This window comes from Arachis hypogaea, chromosome 16 (genome assembly GCF_003086295.3).
Source record: "Arachis hypogaea cultivar Tifrunner chromosome 16, arahy.Tifrunner.gnm2.J5K5, whole genome shotgun sequence".
Lineage (NCBI taxonomy): Eukaryota > Viridiplantae > Streptophyta > Magnoliopsida > Fabales > Fabaceae > Arachis > Arachis hypogaea.
In genome coordinates, this window is record NC_092051.1 from 148396669 (window position 1) to 148415592 (window position 18924).

General features: G+C 32.0%; 2 protein-coding genes across 5 annotated transcripts; both read left to right on the top strand.

The window, feature by feature from the left end:
• Positions 1-2335: 2335 nt before the first annotated feature.
• Positions 2336-4516, top strand: LOC112698324 (uncharacterized). The gene is made up of 5 exons (XM_025751623.2): positions 2336-3031; positions 3213-3458; positions 3700-3765; positions 4104-4169; positions 4260-4516. Exons 1-5 carry the CDS (start codon positions 2384-2386, stop codon positions 4362-4364), a joined length of 1131 nt encoding a protein of 376 aa, XP_025607408.1. The 5' UTR covers positions 2336-2383; the 3' UTR covers positions 4365-4516.
• A 2920-nt stretch (positions 4517-7436) lies between these two features.
• LOC112697764 (uncharacterized) lies at positions 7437-18924 on the top strand. 4 transcript variants are annotated; one of them, XM_025751079.3, is made up of 11 exons: positions 7437-7572; positions 8836-9191; positions 12520-13262; positions 13652-13913; positions 14310-14477; positions 14609-15737; positions 16422-16645; positions 16772-17372; positions 17458-17539; positions 18197-18244; positions 18491-18924. In XM_025751079.3, the coding sequence occupies exons 1-11, from the start codon at positions 7457-7459 to the stop codon at positions 18692-18694; spliced, it is 3933 nt and encodes a 1310-aa protein (XP_025606864.1). In that variant the 5' UTR covers positions 7437-7456; the 3' UTR covers positions 18695-18924. The 4 variants fall into 4 exon arrangements, with proteins under 4 accessions (XP_025606864.1, XP_025606865.1, XP_025606863.1 ...); XM_025751080.3 differs by having other exon boundaries at positions 14313-14477; XM_025751078.3 differs by having other exon boundaries at positions 7438-7572; positions 14280-14477.

The following is an 18924-nucleotide window of genomic DNA, read 5'->3' on the forward strand; positions in this document are numbered from 1 at the left end:
AAATTTAAAAAATTAAATAATTTTTTTAAAAAATATATTATTAAAATTTTATATCTAAGTTCTAAGAATTTTAATTTTTTTTTGTCTTCATTTTTTATTAGAAGAACCAAAAAAATTATAATTTTGTATTCTAAAATTAAAATTTTAATTTTATTCTTTAACTATTAAGCACAATATTAATCTCAGTCTCTCAATTTTAGATTTAATATAAAAGACAAACATTAGCTTAATATATTATTGTACATATACTGTATTTATTTACAGAAATAAAATACCGAAACACAAACATAAAGACACAAAATTATATTTGACAGAAGAAATATTAATAAAGATAATATATTAAAAGACATTAAATTAATGTATTTTGTATCTATTCAAATATAAAGAATATAAAAATATTAATAAAAAATATAATTTATTATTTATTTTATTTTATTTTATTATTTTTATTAATTTTTTTATTATTATATTTTTTGTCTCTAATTTTTTAAATAAAAAATATAAATAAATTAAATTTTTATAATTTATTTTAATTTATTATTAAAAAAAATATAAAAACATAAAATTTTATATTTTTATTTTTAATATCTTATCTTATTCTTACCATAGATATAGTTGCAAGTGGTTTGTAGCAAAATAGGAGATAATGACCAACCTCCACGCTTGCTATGTCGATTAATCAAAGTACTTCTAAAGAATGTCACACACATCCCACGATGGATGTGGCCGCCCTCAATTTATATTTAAAATATATATTATTTTATTTTTGACATTAAAAAATTTGATAATAAAAAAGAAAAGATAAAACAAATATTTTTTTATATCATAAAAATATACACAAAGAAGTGTATATAAAAATAGTATAAATGTCATTTTTTATTCCCCTACACAAGTCTCCTTTCTTTAATTATTTCATTTGATATAAAATTATTTATATATTTTTTTATTTGACAATATTTGAATCTTTTAAAGATAACATTTATAGTATATAGTCTTAGATTTTATATATATAGTTGGCGAAAATAGTTATTAGAATTCGATTTAATCTTTATATTATTGTATGAAAAATAAATTTTATTTTTTTTACTAAAACATCCATAAGATATTATTTATCAATAGTATCATAAAATTATTTATTTTAAAAATTTAAATTAAAAAAATAATATTAATAATTATATCTTTAATAAATAACTTCTTAATTCTTTTAGTACTTTTGAAAACATACAACTACACATTTAATCATGTAAGCATTCTTGTGATATATGAACTAGTTTTTCTTAACAGCACGTTTGGGTTTTTAAGTAGAAGTACCAAAATACTAACATACATAAGTTTATTTAGAAAATTAAAGAGATACACACAAATTAATTAAACAACAACTATGTGAGATATATATATAAAAAAAATTAACTACTACATCGGTCTTCATATAAAATATATATTAAAGGTACAAATTTTATTTTATTTTTAATTTTTTTTATTATAAGTTCTTGGAGAACCCCACGTTCTTTCTTCACTCTGAAAAAACGCGCATGCCTAAGCCCCTCTCAATGATTTACATTTTCCAACTCCTAACTACACATCACTGTCACCATTAATTAATAGACCCTAAATTAATCACACTTAGTACCAATCAAATGATTATACTTAGACCCTTTCTCGTTACAAGTTTAATACAGGTCTAAAAGATCATTAATGGTTTATATTAGTAGTATTATTCTATTCGGATTCCGCTAGGGAGACAATGGACTATTTGTACAATGTGTACAATGGCTATTGAGTTATGAAATGAACATCCCCTATACTATTTAGAATAACCATCCGAATACAAGGGATAATAAACATCTTCTCGAAAAATTAGTTTAATTTTTGAGTTCACCAAGGATTGAACTCTTGACCTTTTGGATCTAGCACTTTAATACCATATCATGATACCACTCATCCCAAAAACTTCAACTGATGAAAAAATATAACACTAATAATTATATCTCTAATACTCCATAAACCTCCATTATACACATTGTTTAAATGTTTCATTGGCTCCTCGTACTTTTCCTATTCTAAATTATCATGCCCATGAAATATGTGGTCCCATATATTAGTTGTCACGTTTACCTTTTCTTGGCCCCCACAGTAGACTCCCCTGAGTTCAGTTACAGAGAACTCGGACTTATATGTATATCAAGGACAATAATTACTATTTAAATATTAATAGATATTTTTATTATTTAAACAAATAAAGTCAATGCTAGCAATAACATATTTCTTGAGATTTGGGTATAAAATGTGCTTATGCTTCATAGCGTCTCATCAATTTTCAGCGTCATTAGACCAAACGAAAACATCCCTATATCTTTTTTTTTAGTATATAGAATAATAGAATATGGAATTTCTAGGAGCATTCCCTAATAATATAGAATTGGATTGCTTCAAAATGTTTTCTACTGAAAAAGAGCATGATTTCACTTACACTACTACTACTACTTCACAATTATTTCTAGATCAAAGTTCATCACTTTTAGGAGAAGATGATGAATTGAATTTTGGATTAGTACAATCCACACTTTCCTCCAATCTTATTAGTGATGAAAATGAGCATTATTTGTTTCATTCTTTAGATGCTAATCCCAACACAAAAATGTTGCATTATAAGTCACAAGAAGAGAGTAGTTACAATAGCGGCGGTTTCAGTGGTGGTGACACTACTTTCTTCAATGCCAACATGGATCTTACAACAAACTACTACTATTCTAGTAATTACCATGATCTTGTGCTAGCAAATGATGTTTCAATGGAAGACAATGTCAAGTTCAATGAGAATAATGTGGGAAGTGATGATGATCATAGATTATTGGAGAATTATGATCATTATCAATGTCATCAAATGGAACATGTTGATGTTGTTCCAAACAATAAGCAGTTGCAGCTCAAGAAGAAGATTGTTGAAGTACCAGAATTTGATGTGTCTGCTGAAAACAATACAAGTAACGGATCTAAGAATCAAAAGAAAAAACATTTCGTCGCGAAAGATGTAAGTTTTATTTATTTATTTTTATTTCGTCTTACAAAAGTACAAATAAATAATTTTCGTCCACTGGCATCTGTTGATTTGACTGAATATGTATTATTCAGTCAAATTGACAATTATCAGTAAATGGTAGAATAATTTGTGATAGTTCAAAAAAGTTTATAATATTTTATTTCACATTCAGGAGCAAGATTGCATGAAAAATGAAAGGTCTAGGAAGAGAAAAGTTGTTAGAAATGGGAATGAAGGAGAAGAGAGAAATAATAATGTAGGGTTAGATGGACAGAGCTCAAGTAGTAACATTAACATATGTGAGGATGACAATGCTTCTGAAGAAAACAATGGAGGGGTAACTTCGGTATCTCACTCAAATGGGAAAACAAGAACCATTAGAGGAACAGCAGCAGATCCCCAGAGTCTCTATGCAAGGGTAATTTAAATAATTATTTCTAAATTGAAATGTACATTAATTAATTTTATATTAATAATTTATTCTCCTTCATATCTTTTATTTAGTACTTGCTATTATTATTAATTTTTTTATTCAATTTAATTATTGCAATTCTATAATATAATTTATGATGAAAATTTAGGTGAAGTCAACTTCACCTGAATTTCTACTATAATTTATATATTCAGTAGTTAACCCTCTTTTTGATGAAATATTGCAGAAAAGAAGAGAGAGGATAAATGCGCGATTAAGAATTTTGCAGAGTCTTGTTCCAAACGGAACAAAGGTAAATTTTGTGAAGGACAATTGTTGTTTGAAAAAAAAAACTATCGGGTAATAAGAATTTAAATTTTAATGTTTTTTCAATGTAAAATAAATTTATAGTGTCTAATTACGTAATGTTATATTAGTAAAAATAACAATTTTTTTATATGAATAATCATATAAAAAAACGAATATGATCACAGGATAATGTAAAACACTTTACACTGTTAGTACATTAAAATTAAACTATATATATACGTTAAAAAATATTTGTGAGTTAATCGGATTAATGATAATATTTTTGACATCATAATAATTTCACTAACATAACTTCATGTATGGTAATTTTTGTTTACGCAGGTTGATATAAGTACAATGCTTGAAGAGGCAGTTAATTACGTGAAATTTTTGCAGCTCCAAATCAAGGTACTAAATAAAGATATAGATCAAGTAATTATGTTTACATAATAAAATCAATATATATCTGAAAAAAGAACTTGCGTGATTGTTTTGCAGCTTTTAAGCTCTGATGATCTATGGATGTATGCTCCTCTTGCTTATAATGGACTTGACATTGGACTCAAACTCAATAACCTCAAGAATTTTTCATCATCACCATGATATTAAAAAATAATTGCATAGAAAACTATATAGAAAAATTGAGCAATATATATGTATGTATGTGTTACAAATTAAATTTGTTATTGTTAACTACTTTAATTTGAATAAAATAGCAATTTGATGCTCCAAGAGTGTCATTGCATTTTCATTAATCACTTGCCATCACGTTGTTGCAAAAAGCATAATTAACGAGCGGTGGAAACTCAGGTATTGAGGTGCAGTCGACTTTACGTGAAGTTGATAACTGAGAGTCGTTACATAAAAATTTAGTCAAATCAGGCAAATTATCTAATAATTCTCAATTATCAACTTCACGTGAAGTCGATTGTAACTGAATTTTCACCATAATGAGCTCAAATTCTAGATTACTTCGAAAAATTATCTACGACGTTAGAGTCTTCATATATGATAACTTGTTAAGTATGCAATTAAGGTCGCATATAGGAGATAGCGATTGACTTACATACATGGTCTCTACAAACTTTTAATTCCTTTTTTTTTTCATTTTTCAAATTTAATAAATATATTAAAAACCAATTTAAATATATCTCTCTCTGTCATTGTCGATACAAAGTTTACAACAAAAAGCAAATTAAAGACACCTTACTCTTTACAGAAAAATACACCACAAACATATCACCCTTAGCTAAAACTAAAGAGACCGATCATAATTAATTTTAATCCAAAAAAATTGTAAAAAGAGTATGCAATATCCTGCACACCATTATTTTTCCAATTTTTTTTACTAATTAATAGGAGTTATTTAAGTTTTCCCACACATTCTTTAGAAGATCAAGTGTATTACTGTATTCTATTTTTGTTGGAATACGGTTAGAATTTGGGGCTTGTTGAATTAGGAGGAGTAATTTGAGAATTTAAAAAGAAAATTAAAATTTAAATATTTTTGTCTGACAAAATATATCTTTTATTGTTATAAAATAGTTTTAATCTTTTTATGATTATAAGAAAAATCTAATTAATGAACTTTTGAAGGAGTACAATTTTAAAATGATTCTTCAAATTAGTCACATGTATTAAAATAATTTTTTAAATTTTAATTATACCAATTATGTCTCTAAAACTAGAAAAATTACACTATGTTCGTTAATTATTATTGGACCATTTTCCATTTAGTAACTCATCAAACCGTTAGTAGAAAGGGTGCTTAAATCTAAACCGATCTAAATTAAATCGCTAATCAAATTCAATTCAAATAAAAAATCGATTAAAACTGTACTAATTCGAATTTGATTGAATTCTATTTTTTACAAACCGCTGGATCGAATCGAATTGGATCTACTTTTCATAACCAAATCAATCTAATCAAAATCGCATAATGTGCTATAATATTATTATGTTATTATTATATTTACAATTATACTTATAACATGTTCAATTTTCTATATTATTCATGTATTATTATTATTTAATAAATATTTTATGTTCAAAATGTTACTTATTTATTTATTTTAACTAACCTACAATTTTTAACTAACCTACAATCTTATTATTCTATTGTTATGTTATCGTTGTCTTTTTAAGATATTGTTGAGATTTATTATGTCATTGTTGATTATTTAAAATTTGATCTTGAGACTTATTATATGTATTTAATTTTTTTAATTTATAAAACTGCAAATCCAATCTAATCTAAAACGCTTGAAATTTTATCGGATCGAATCGTTTTTTTAAAGCATCTAATCCAAACCACACCACAAATAAAATTAGTGTTCGAATTAAATGAATTTTTGACTCAAAATCGATTCAAATCGCCGCAAACACCCCTAATTAATAGATTGACACTTTTATTGTTATATTGGACTAGATAATGACTAGTTGAGGCAACAAATAAATTTTAGTAAACCAGCGTGTCCCTTTCTCCTATTTTAATTATCTTCATTGTTCTTCTCATTCTAATTTTGTTGATAAAGATCTGTTGATTATTGTGACAATTCCACCACCATAATAAAGATAAAATACACAATTAAATCAAACCTAATTTAATATTACACAATTTATTTAAATAAAAAGATATTATATAAATTTTTTTAATTATTTTTTTATGATTGAATGAGTCATACTAGATTTATATTTTTATATAAATTTAATAAATCTGACTAGATTTACATAGAGAACTAAATTTAGTCCGACTCATTCGATTTACATAGAAAGATAATTAGAGAGATTTATATAACATTTTTTTATTTAGATAAATTGTATAATATTGAGTTGGATTTAGTTTAATTGTATATATTACCTTCATAATAATTGTTAAAGCTTACATCCTCATCAACCCATTCCCTTTAATATTAGGTGCAAGAAGATGTTAAATTGGTAATTGGCATAATGTTCTTCTTTAAATATATAACAAATGTTTATTGTAACATTACTCTAATTTTTTTTATTATTTCCAAAAATATTATTTAATTTAAAAAAGAGAAGTTTTCTCTCACACAAAAAAAAAAACAGCAAATCTTTAACATTGTCAGACTTATACTCAAAAAAACCAAGTGTAATTTACAGAAACAGGTGTATAAGCTTAGATCCAACGGTTAAATAAATATACAGCGATTAATTTACAGAAATAATTTTGTGTTAGTGCAAAAATAATTTTTTCTTTCTTTTTTGGTTCGTGTCTGCTGTTTTGTGTCAAATAAAATCTCTCTTTTATAATCCTAACCCTATTTTAACCATTTCACTCTCAGCAAAGAAAAACCATAAACTTAGATATATACCAACTTTAACTTTTTTTCTTTCACATAAAAAGGGATACCGAAAATCCAACAATATTATTCTAATGAAATTCTATTACTCTAACCATGTTTTATTAGGGCACCATGCAAGTCAACTTAGTACTAAGCTTGAATGTAGAGCCTTCACACATAACGATTACAGTGTGTATTACTGTCGATATGCATATCCATCATTATAAACTAAAAATAATAAGAATAAGAATATATCTCCATATAATATATCAGTTCCATAAGCCAAGGGGTAGCTATAAGCCTATACGAAAGGAAAAATAAGCCAGATTCTCCTATGAAATGGCTCACGAGCAAAGATTGTGATATCAATAATATTAATGATTATTTATGGGTAGATGGACAGTGGAGGTTAGAGAGATGTTGCACCCCATAACTAATTCGGTTAAGCAAAAAATTATGTCCTATAATCCCAATGTTCAAGCAGGAAAGTGGGTTGGTTGGAGGTAAATGTCAGCTTCTTCCAATATTTATTCCTTAAAAAACGGTTATTTATAATTCTATAAGCATAAATTTAGTTGAGAGGAGTATGGTAGTTGGCTTGGGTTATGGAAAGCTCAAGTCCCAGAAAAGAATGAACTTTTTTTTTTTGGCTATGTATGCATGATGCTATCCCCACTGTTGTATTTAATTTCTTTATCATAAAGGCATGAGAGATTCTGGTTTGTGTCCTTGATGTCGCATTGAATATGAATTTGTTTTTCATTCTCTGCATGAGTGTCCTAGATGTTATCTGGCGAAAGCTGAATTTGGAGATAAATGGACAGAATTTTGAGACATGGTTGGAAAGGGTATAAATTCTAATAATTTTCTCTTTTTCGCCACTATTTGATGAATTTGGAGAGATCGTAATAATGATGTTTTTAACTCGATTGACTTGCGGAATATTGAGAAGGTTATAACTTTTATTTAGGCTTCGCAATCTAATTTTTACAAGATTTTTTTCTTGTAACATGTTTTTACTTCTTCTTTTATGTTACTTTCTTGATTTTTTCCTTTTTTTCGATTAAAGTGAATTGTGATACTAGTGTATTTAGTGAAACTACTGATTTTGGGTATGTTTTACATAATTTTATGAGCTCTTGTATGCATAATTGTGTTGACTCTCTATCTCCTGTATCTATTATTAGAAACAAATTGTTTGTAATATGAAGAAATTTACTTTTTACGTGAAAAGATAGTTTTAGAGATGTTATTTATAAGATAGATTGTTTGAAGACTTTTATTCTTATCAATAAAAAAATAATCGAATTCAAAATCCTAATTATAATTTGGTGTCTAAAGTCATTGAAGTCTTTAGTTGAAATTAGAAGGTTAAAATTAATTTTATTCAAAAAAATGCCAATCATGTTGCTTATACTTTAACAAAATTTGTACCATTTAATAATATTTATCAGTTAGAGTGAGAAAAATCTTTAAAAAGTTTGCCCCTATAATTATAATGAGACTATATCTTTAGCTCTTCAAAGTTATTTTTTTTTATTCCTGGTATTTTTTCTCCTTCTTTTAATCTCGTGTTAAAAAAAAAAGAAATTTTGGAGGGTTTTTTTTACAAAAAAAAACATGAAAAAAGGTAATTATTGGCTAAAATAAGAAGTAAAAGAGAGAAAAAAAAAAAAAAAGAGAGAGAGAAAGAAAGAGGAAGTGCTGAGTAACCCTTGTCTCATTTCTCAAGTGTTGAGTGTATTTACTATTTTATAAAACGACAGCACCGATCGCTCATTCAGCGGCACTAACCACTCACCAATGGCGTCCGCCGAGCAGCCACTGAAGAAGCGAAAGCATTACGATACTCTCCCGGAATCCCCACCGCCGCCACCGCCATCCGAAGAAGTTCCACCACCGCCTTCGCCGCCACAATCTCCTCAAACCCTACCTCGTCCGCCTACTCCTCCTCCTCCGCCTCTGTCACAGGATGAGGTCGTCACCAAGCGGAGGAACAAAGATGAGGTTCGAACCGTGTTTGAGTGCTACCGTCGCATCAAGCTCTTCTTGTCAAAGAAGGAGAGTGCTTTCATCCATGACATTGAACAGAGCTTCTTCGCTCTCATCAATGCTTCCAGAGGTAAACACTACTAAACAACACTTCATAGTTCATTCTCTATCTTTTTGGAGTGTATAAATTTGAAATCAAGGCTAATGAATTTGATTTGTTGAATGAGATGTTGTAATGTGATTGATTGTGACGCAATTCTGGCTTGTGGATAGAATTTGCCTGCTTTGTTGTTGTTTGCATTTACCCTAAGATGTTGTCTCAGTCTCTGTAACTGCCTATATTGTGCTAACTTAAAACTCTATCTTTGGAGAGAGTGTTGTTTTAAGAGTGGTGATTTTGTTTATTTTTCATGCTTGGAATGGTAATTAATTAAGAATTGGATTCGGTTCGATTCCATTTTTGTTGTGTCATATCTCCTGTGTTTTAGAAATCTTGTTGTTGCTGCTTTTGGCGGGATTCGTGAATCATTTCATTCCAAATGCTCTTTTGGATTGTAGAGATATATGTATTCCGAAGATCTGTTCAGTTTTGACAAACCTTTGATGTATATGGCATACAAAAGTATCAAGTAGGACTTTGCAATTATAGGCCATTTTGTTTTTAATTTTTTTTTTGTTGGTTTGTTTGAGGTAACATTTATGTTCCCCGTTGACGGCGTTTTAATGAATGAAAATAAGGATAGATATGTGCTATTGGTGACATAATGTTGACGTTATCGTGCCGTTAACTAACGCTTTGCCGTTTTGTTAACGTTATCTATGAGATATTCTTTCGGAAATTTCTCCTTCTACTTAGAATGGTTTGTGGGATTCACATGTCTATAGATTCATAGGAATGATTTCTAGAAAAGCAATAGATAAATTACATGAATAATTCAAAATTGTTAGGCAATATGTGTTATGACTCTGTATATGGTTTTTGGTTAATGTTCAATACTGTTGGGTTTATTCTTTTTACAGATAAAAAGTATTGGATCTGTTCTTGATTAGAATCCTTGGAAAATCCTTTTGTTCCCCTTCCAGATGATGTAAGATGATGAAACCACAACAATGAAAACTCAGTCTCAAACAATATCCAATTTTATAGAATCACAATCAGGATATATTTGCTTTAATACCAATAGTTGGAATTCTATATTCATATTCGGAATTTATAAAACAAGGAGAAATGTCTGGGTAGGCAGTGCCTCCTAGATCATTTATTAGACTTACCTTTTAACGTTTGACCTGTACAATACAAGTGAAGCTTGAAAGGATTTATCCGTTTTATATTAAAAAATTGGGGGAATGGTCCAATTGGCTGATAAAACTTAATTTCAAAACCTCTATTTGAATTCCTACCGGAAATGGAAAAAGAAAAAGAAATCGCTTCCTGAGGATTTTCCGGAGATAGGGGAAGAGGGTATCTTTGACCAATACTAAACGCTTGTTTGATTCCTGTTGCAAATGAAAGTTCATTTCAAGGTACTTCCAACGAAATGAGCTCCTGTGGTCAAGCGAACTTTGTGTTTATATTTAATGCCGATGTGCATTAAGGTGAATAAAACTATTGGTTTCTTTGTCCTAAAGTTTCATCTGGTTTTGTAAAAATTACATCAGTAATGTTTTTGCATTGCTGTATAAAAACCTCTTTCCAAGTATTCAATAGAGCAAACAGGTTCGCAGGCTAGTAACCGCCATACACTCTTCCTTGTACTCAATAGAGTATGAAACAAAAACACCGAGTACTCACTGTGTCTGAGTTGCTAATTAGTTCTAATCATGGATCCAATTCCAAAACCTCCAAAGAAGCGAAGGCCCTATGTGATTCATCTAGAATCGCCCCCGCCTTTGTCAGTAACGCCTGAAGCAACCCTATCACAACACTCCTCACTAACCCTACCTCCGTCGGTGATCCCACTATTTCCTTCAGAGGAGAATCTTGCGAATTGCCGAAACCAGGGTGAGATTAGAGACATGTTTGAATGCTATAAGCAAATGAAATTATGCTTGTTGAATAAAGAGGGTTCATTCATGGCTGACCTTGAACAGAGCTATCTTGCTCTGATATCTGCTGCCAAAGGTAACTATTGCGGTTATGGCTTATGAATTTGATCAACATGAATGATTTTCGTCGAATTTGATTTACTATGTTGATTGCGATCTTGTGTTGGATTTGATTGTGATGAAATTATGGAATTGTCATTAATTTTAGGGAAGGGGAACGTTGCCACAAATTCATTAGGGAACCTTTGTTTGAGAAGATTTTGACTTGAATTCACTGGTCTAGCCCAAAAAAAAATGTTATTTTGTGACTGTCTTCTGCTGTGCGAGATTTAACTTCGTGTTTAACATATTTATTTGAAAAAAGTTCTTTTCTTTCTTGTTTAGAAAGATATATTATTAAGAATGGATTTTGCATTAAGAAATCTTATCCTTGCTGCTTTTGGTGGGATTTGTAGATCATTTCATTTCGGATGCTCTGTTGAGCCGTTAAGTTTTAATTATTTCAATTATGTTAAATTTTGCCAAGTCTCTATGATGTATTTTACAAAGAACAGTGTCAAATATACAGTTGTAGGATATTCTTAAATGCTTAAATGAATGTTTTGTTGAATGGAAATGCTTATATGTCATCTTTACTGAGATGTAGTTATGTGCTATAAATCACAAGATGGTAATGTTTTCTCATACATTAGTTTAAGTATTAATACTTGTTTGAGAGCTGCAATTCTTTTGGTTTGGGATTGTTGTATGTATACAGGTATTAGTATTCCTGCTGATACTGACACAGATATAGTTATTGGATAATATGGAAAAATTTCTAAAAACTAGAGTATGGGTAGGGGAGGAGTATAGCAATATTAATCATAAGACAAATAGAATTTCCTTAATTTGTTATTTCAATATTTTCAAGAATGCACCTTTATAAATTGATTTAGCTGTAAATATGTGCTTTTTATAATGATTAACATGTACCAGGGTTATTGAATAGCAAGGTTTTAAAATTAAGTATTGGGTAAATACCCATGTGTAAACAAGCAAGTGCTGATATTGGACATGTGGCACACAAATGAGATCTATTTATTTGTACTATTCATTGGGAAACATATCTCTATTTTTATTTTTCCATTTCCATTTATAGAAAATTATTAAGTCTTTTCAAATATTAGACAATGATTTTGGTTGATACAGTTTTTGCAATAATTACAATATTACATTTACATAGTTGCTGTTGTGTTTTCTACTTTGGCCCATTGGAAATAGAGAAAACAACTATTTGCTGTTTTCTGATTTGCTCCTGATTGAGTACGTAAACTGCAAGTAATCAATGCTCTATTTCCAACAATTGAGTAAAGGATAGAAATTTTCCTGGTTGAAATTCTCTAGCCAATAATGAAACTTTTACATTGTGACAGGTTGTTTGAGTGGACAAAGAATCGCGGCTGATGTTATTCCTCGATATGCATTCCACTGTCCAACAGCTTTAGAAGCTGCTGCTAAAGTGGTTATCAATATGTATAACTGGAGTTCCACACTAATCAGTAGAGGAGAAGATGCTGATGGTGTTGCATTTGAAACTGCTAGAGCTTGTATTTTTGGCTTAGCTGATATTTGCTGTGCTGCTTCTTCAGTGGCACCAAAATCTGCTGTAATCAGAGGAATTTGCTCTGCAGTTTTTCAGAATGTGCTATCCTTTTTCATATCTTTACTTGAGGGAAAGGACGCCTTACAGGTGTTCGATAAGAGTTTCCTGAAAATGCAAGATTCCCCTGATGAATTTTCTAAGTTGAAGCAAAAAGTTTTAGATGAAGATGAGCCCTCATTGACTAAATTGTCAAAACTCCATGCAGTATGTTTATTTTGGATATTCTTCTCTTGCCCAAAAGACATGCTTGCAGCTTGTTTGGAGCTCTTAGGCTCTGCCACAAAGGAGGGTGCCTCTGAACAAGGACAATGTTTTCTGAGCCTGGTGACTAGAAATGTTTTGGTTGATGAAGCAGTTTGCCTTCTGGATAATGTTAATGGCGGATCTAAGCCAGGTACAGGTTCAACAGATTCAGCTATCCGCGAAAACGAGGTTGATGAGGAAATAATGACAGATGTCATCCGAGTTGCCGATGTTGATTCGTCTATTCCAAAGAGTTGCTTGCTCACACTGGTAATATTTCATATTAAAATGCAAGGCCCCTAATAAATTTTAAATGCAATTTCGTGCGTGTTATAATAATTTAGCGAGTGATGATTTCTCCCCCTCTGTTGTAGATGTGATTAAAGTGATTATATTTAAGCAGCATAAAAAATGATTCTCCTTAGTTCCTTGTTTTCTTCAAGGAAAACAATTAATTGATCTGTACTTTGTATGAGTTGTTATTGTTCTTTTTGCTTGCACTGTTTTTTTCTATTTTTTAGAACTTACTAGCATCGTCATTGCTGGTGATATTGAAGGATGTCTGTTTAAGAACTTTTGCTTGAATCCATTTAACTGTAAGTTTCTAGTTCTGATTGCTTGTTACTTGTGATGCCTTTTCATTGCCTTTCTCCATACAGGTCCTCGACAAAGATCCCTCACTACAGAAATGGATGTCACGCAAATCTAAGAAGTTATTGGACTTGCCTACTACTGCTTCAATGGAAATTACAGCAGTACTTCTAGGAATTCTTGGAAAGTTTGTTCCACAAACTGATTTGGAAGACTACCAACCAGATAGTGATGAAGATAGATCTGATTCTTTGATTTACACAAATAGGAACTATGCGGTACCTAGGATTTCAGAGGAACGTGACAGTATTGGTGAAACATCTGGAAGAGGTAGCAAATTAAGAGTTAATGTTTGGGTCTTCTAATGATTGTTTTTAAATACTCTATCTTTCCCACCTAAATGCTTAAATGCTTATTATTAAAATTTTATTTGGTCTCAAATAAGTGTCAATTAGAGAAGTTAGACAATATCAATTAATTTTTCCTGTAATAACCCTATTAAAATGAAGGAGAGAGAATAAGCGGGAAGAGATAGTAAGTATAAGACAAGAGTAGTTTATAAGGGTGGTTTAGTACAATCAATTTAATATCATCTAAAATCAACAAGTTCTCAATTTTTCCGTAATCCATGCGCGTAATTAAAATGGACACTTATTTGAGACCAGAGTTAGTATTTGATAGCTAATTGCTTTGCAGTTTCTCTTGGCACCAACCCTGTATCAAAAGTAGGTTCGCATTTCGACAATGGAGCTTCAAGGCCCATGGGCATTGAGATGGGGGAGGGAGGGAGTATGTCCCATGCTAGATGTTCCACACCTAGGGATTCAGCAACCCATCAAATAACCTCATCTTCAATGAAGACACCATTTGGCTCTAGGAGTAATTCATTTGAAGGTATAAATGATTTACCAAATGTTGAGAAAAACCATGTTTCCAAATTTTAGTTCAATTCACCTCCATTGAGATGTTCTAGTGGAGTGTTAGAAGCATTATGATACCTCCTAATCACCATTTTATGTCATCAGCTGCTTCAACAAAAAGTCAAACTGTCTGGTGCCTTGATGGGGATCCTGCTGCCATGGATATTGTCTCTGCTTCAACAAGGCTCTGGGTTGGTTTTATACCACCTGACGTGCCTGAAAGCCATATTAGGTTTCAATCAGAAAGATATGGTCAAATTGAACGGTTTGTTTTCTTCCCCATGAAAGGTTTTGCCTTTGTTGAGTACAGAAGAATCATTGATGCAATCAAAGCTAGACACTATCTACCGGGAAACTTCCCGTGTCGTGTAAGATTCATCGATACAGGATTTGGAACTAGGGGTGCAATGAATGGTGTTGCAATTGGCTCTAGTTCTCATATCTATGTTGGAAATATTTCTTCTCAATGGGCCAAGGATGAGATCCTACATGAATCAAGAAAAGTAATCCATAAAGGTCCTCCTGCACTTATTGATCTCAGCTGTGAGTGTGCATTACTTATGGAATTTGAAACTCCTGAAGAAGCTACCTCTGTCATGTTGCGTCTGAGACAGTTTCGAAGAGAAAGAAGCAACTATAACTTACATTTTGGCCCAGGAACAGTTAATGCTGGAATTGGGCACCTGTATATGGACGGTTCAAGGTCTGCATCTGCCCCTTCCCATCCTGACCTTAAAGTTAGCATCCCAACAAACATGTCACATGGTATTTCTGGATCACCTCATGCTCGAACGTTATCAGCTGGATCACCTCATGCTCGAACCTTACCCGTGAGCCCTGCTGACAGTTCTCGCACAAGGATGTCTCACTTGTCTTCGTTGCTAGCTTCATTGTGTACAAAATACAATATTAATCAAAACATAGGTCTCCATGATCACTATATGACTGGAACTGGTAACAGTTATGCTCCTTCGATGCGTGATGAAGATACAGCACCATCGAGTACTTTGTGGATAACTATTCCATGGAGTAGCTCTCAATTCCTCACAGATGATGAACTAATGACTATCTGCAATCTTGCTATTGGAGGCTCTGGCTCCATTTTGCGCTTGACACAGGCAAACATGCAGATGCCGTGTGGTTGGTTTGTTGAATGCAGTAATACTGATGGTGCAGTTTCTGTTCTAAAGAATCTTCGTAGTTGTCCAGGGTTGTTCTTCCAAGTAGAATTCAGGTGAGACAAGATTTCTTTAATTTTAGTCTACACTCAAACACAAGTATATTTAATGATTTACGTGGTTAGTTCATGTTTTTCATTCCCCTCCCTCCTCCTTTTCCCTCCAAACACAAAACAACAAATTCGTGAATGAGAAAGTTGATTTGTTAATAGTCTACAAGTACAGAGAAGGGTGTTTTAAGATATGAAACCATTCATGTGGTTTAAGTTTGCAGGAGGTTTGATTCAATAATAAAAACCACGCTCAAACCTTCATTACCATTAGTTAGATAGGATGTAGGAGTGTAATCCATGCCACCTTTGATTCTTCTACATCTAAGTTAAATATTGAATTTCACCAGAGTATGGCTCCATGACTCATGCTTAGATGGTCTGTTAGGAGATGGTGAAACCCATAATGAGGCTTCGCATAACAGTTTTTGCTCTTTAAAGAACCTTGACATATAAATAAAATAGAATATACATTCCAACATTAATTCTTGTATTATATGCATTCCCAAAGAAGTGTTATTCGGTGATGTGAAATAATTGTTTTACAGAAGTTGCTTGATCATGAACTCTGTTTCCATTAGTGACCAAGGGTTGTCATTTCTGACAGCTTTCAGTTCGTTTAAAATAAGCCCTCGGGATGGTTATGTACTTACTAACTTATGTGGTTATTGTTCTCTCGTTTTTATGAAGTAAATCTGGAAATCAGACTGCCGGACCTTCTTCAGCCAAACCAGAGGGCAACTCCATGGAACTAGTATCCCCCAGAACAAATTCCCAGAATCACAGTAGTGGAATACACCGTGCACCTCCACCCCAGTCGAACTGGCATTTTCCTGGTTCCAGTAACATGCCAGAAGTTGGAGCAAGGAAAACTGATGGTTATGATAATGTATCACTAGACACTCATCAAGGAGGTAATATTTTTATGCTGACTAAATCGTACTGGTTTTGCTTTTTCTGGAGATATTTTACACATATAAGTGCAAATACTGTATTCTGAATTGTGTTCATTTTTGAAAATTGGGTTATTTCTATACCAGCTAACATTCAACATATGTACTCTGGAACTCAAGGACCTTCCATTCCGCCACCACAACAAATTCAGTCAGCTCCCTTCATTCGCCCTGTTTATGCCCCTCCAAATGGTCCGTGGGATCCGCGTGGAATAAATAATCCTTTACCTGCCAATCACTTCACGCCTGGAGTGATGCCTAATAATCATTTACCATTTATACCTGCTTCAGTAACTCCACTTGCTCACATCCAGGGAACCCCAATGCATCCTTATGGCCAGCTGATGCCCCCACCAGTAATGGCACCACCTTTGGCTTCCTTACCACATCCTCAGCTTGAAATTCCACCTCCACCTCCACCTCCACCTCCACCTGCACGTCTGCCTTCTCCACCACCCTTGCCCCAAACTCAGCCACCCATGGTTCCTCCACCACCTGGTTCTCCTCCACCTCCTCCTCCACCATTGCCTGCTCAGGAAGCAGTTAGTATGGAATATTCAGGGCAGTCTCTGCAGTATCAGTGGCAGGGGGCTCTTTGTAAAAGCGGGGTTAACTACTGCACAATTTATGCATGCCGAGCAGATTCAAATGTTTGCAAATACACAAATGCCACACCTGAACCTTCTGAGTATGAATCATCTTTGTTTCCTCAACATTCAAAATCTCGTTTTCTTTCATTTAGGCCAGTTTAAATAGATGTTCCTCTGTTGCAGGTGGCCCACAAAACTAGACATGACTAAACGCACTGATATTCGACATGTGAAATCAACATTTGCAGCTACACCACCTAACAGGGTAAGTTTTCAAATATCCTTTGGCTGATCTTCCCTTCCCAACCATCTCATGCTCACTGTTTCATGGGGAGTTAGGATCTAGCTATTATTATCAGTCTAGTTATTATTATTATCAGTATTTTGAAATTTTCTATTTCAGTTGTTTAGACTCCTACACCTAGCCCTACTTGGAATAGCTGTCCTAGTTTATTTTTAATTCTTAGATCTGGTTTGCTTGCCTTAGTAGTAGAATTATTTGAGGATTTTTGCTATTGTTTGATTATCGAACATTAGGAATTGAATATCTATCTTTGAGAGTGCTTAAGCCAATGTATGCATGTGAATTATATCCAAAATTAAGTATGAACAGCATTCATTTAGCCTACTCTCCTTGCATTTCAACATCGTGTTTTGAACTTTTGATCTTCCATTTAATGTTTCTTTGTATCTCTTTGGTTAGATTAGTCGTTCACTTATTAAAATCCTCAATAGCCAATATATCTAAAATTTCTGAAATAACAACAACAAAAAATCCTTTGTGAAGTTTGTGTTTTATTTGCTAGAATTACTTTGGTAGTCTTTTTCTTCTCGGCAGCCATGAAATGTTAGGAGTTGCGTCTGCATTTGCCATCCATTTTTTGAAACTAACTATGCTTTCATGGCATTGGCTTCTATGCAGAGGGAAGTGTGCCGTTTAATCCCATCTTCCCCAAGTGAACACAAACGGGTATGTATGAAATATACTTCTTTCTTTAAAGAAAAATTAATTAATATACTTATTTATAACATGAGATCCATCCCCTTTTGCGGTGCTCTGTTGTTTTTAAATCTTACTCTAAATATGTGCACCCAAAAAGAAAAAAAAAAATCTTAGTCTATATGCTATTAACCATTTAACAGTGAATTGGGAAATGTATTTTGTGGTTAACCGAACCCCATTCATGTCATTGATCCTCCTATATGTGTTCACCAGTTTCAGGATTTCATAACATACTTAAAGCAGAGGGATTGTGCCGGAGTCATTAAAATCCCAGCCGCAAAATCCATGTGGGCAAGGCTGCTCTTCATACTCCCATACTCGCCTGAAACATGCACTTTGCTTTCTATTGCACCACATCCATCTGATTGCCTCATCGCTTTGGTTCTTCCAAAAGAAATGAACTTTGAGTGGGCATGATACTATGATAGTTGTTGTGGATGAAATAGGATTTGTAATTATGTAATGAATGAAATTTGAATAAAATGTAGTGTGTAAATAAAGTTATGAGGAGAAGTCAAAATATTAGTTTATGAAATACTAATTTACCTGTAATATATATATAACTCCTCCTTAGAAGTCAAAATATTAGTTTATGAAATACTAATTTACCTATAATATATATATATATAACTCCTCCTTTGCAGTCA

Coding starts and splice junctions, on each gene's coding strand:
- LOC112698324 (XM_025751623.2), top strand. CDS start 2,384: ATGGAATTTCTAGGAGCATTCCCTAATAATATAGAATTGGATTGCTTC. Junction 3,032..3,212: donor AACATTTCGTCGCGAAAGAT/GTAAGTTTTATT, acceptor TTTCACATTCAG/GAGCAAGATTGCATGAAAAA. Junction 4,170..4,259: donor TTTTGCAGCTCCAAATCAAG/GTACTAAATAAA, acceptor ATTGTTTTGCAG/CTTTTAAGCTCTGATGATCT.
- LOC112697764 (XM_025751078.3), top strand. CDS start 7,457: ATGGGTAGATGGACAGTGGAGGTTAGAGAGATGTTGCACCCCATAACT. Junction 13,914..14,279: donor TGGTGAAACATCTGGAAGAG/GTAGCAAATTAA, acceptor ATTGCTTTGCAG/TTTCTCTTGGCACCAACCCT. Junction 17,540..18,196: donor CAGCTACACCACCTAACAGG/GTAAGTTTTCAA, acceptor GCTTCTATGCAG/AGGGAAGTGTGCCGTTTAAT.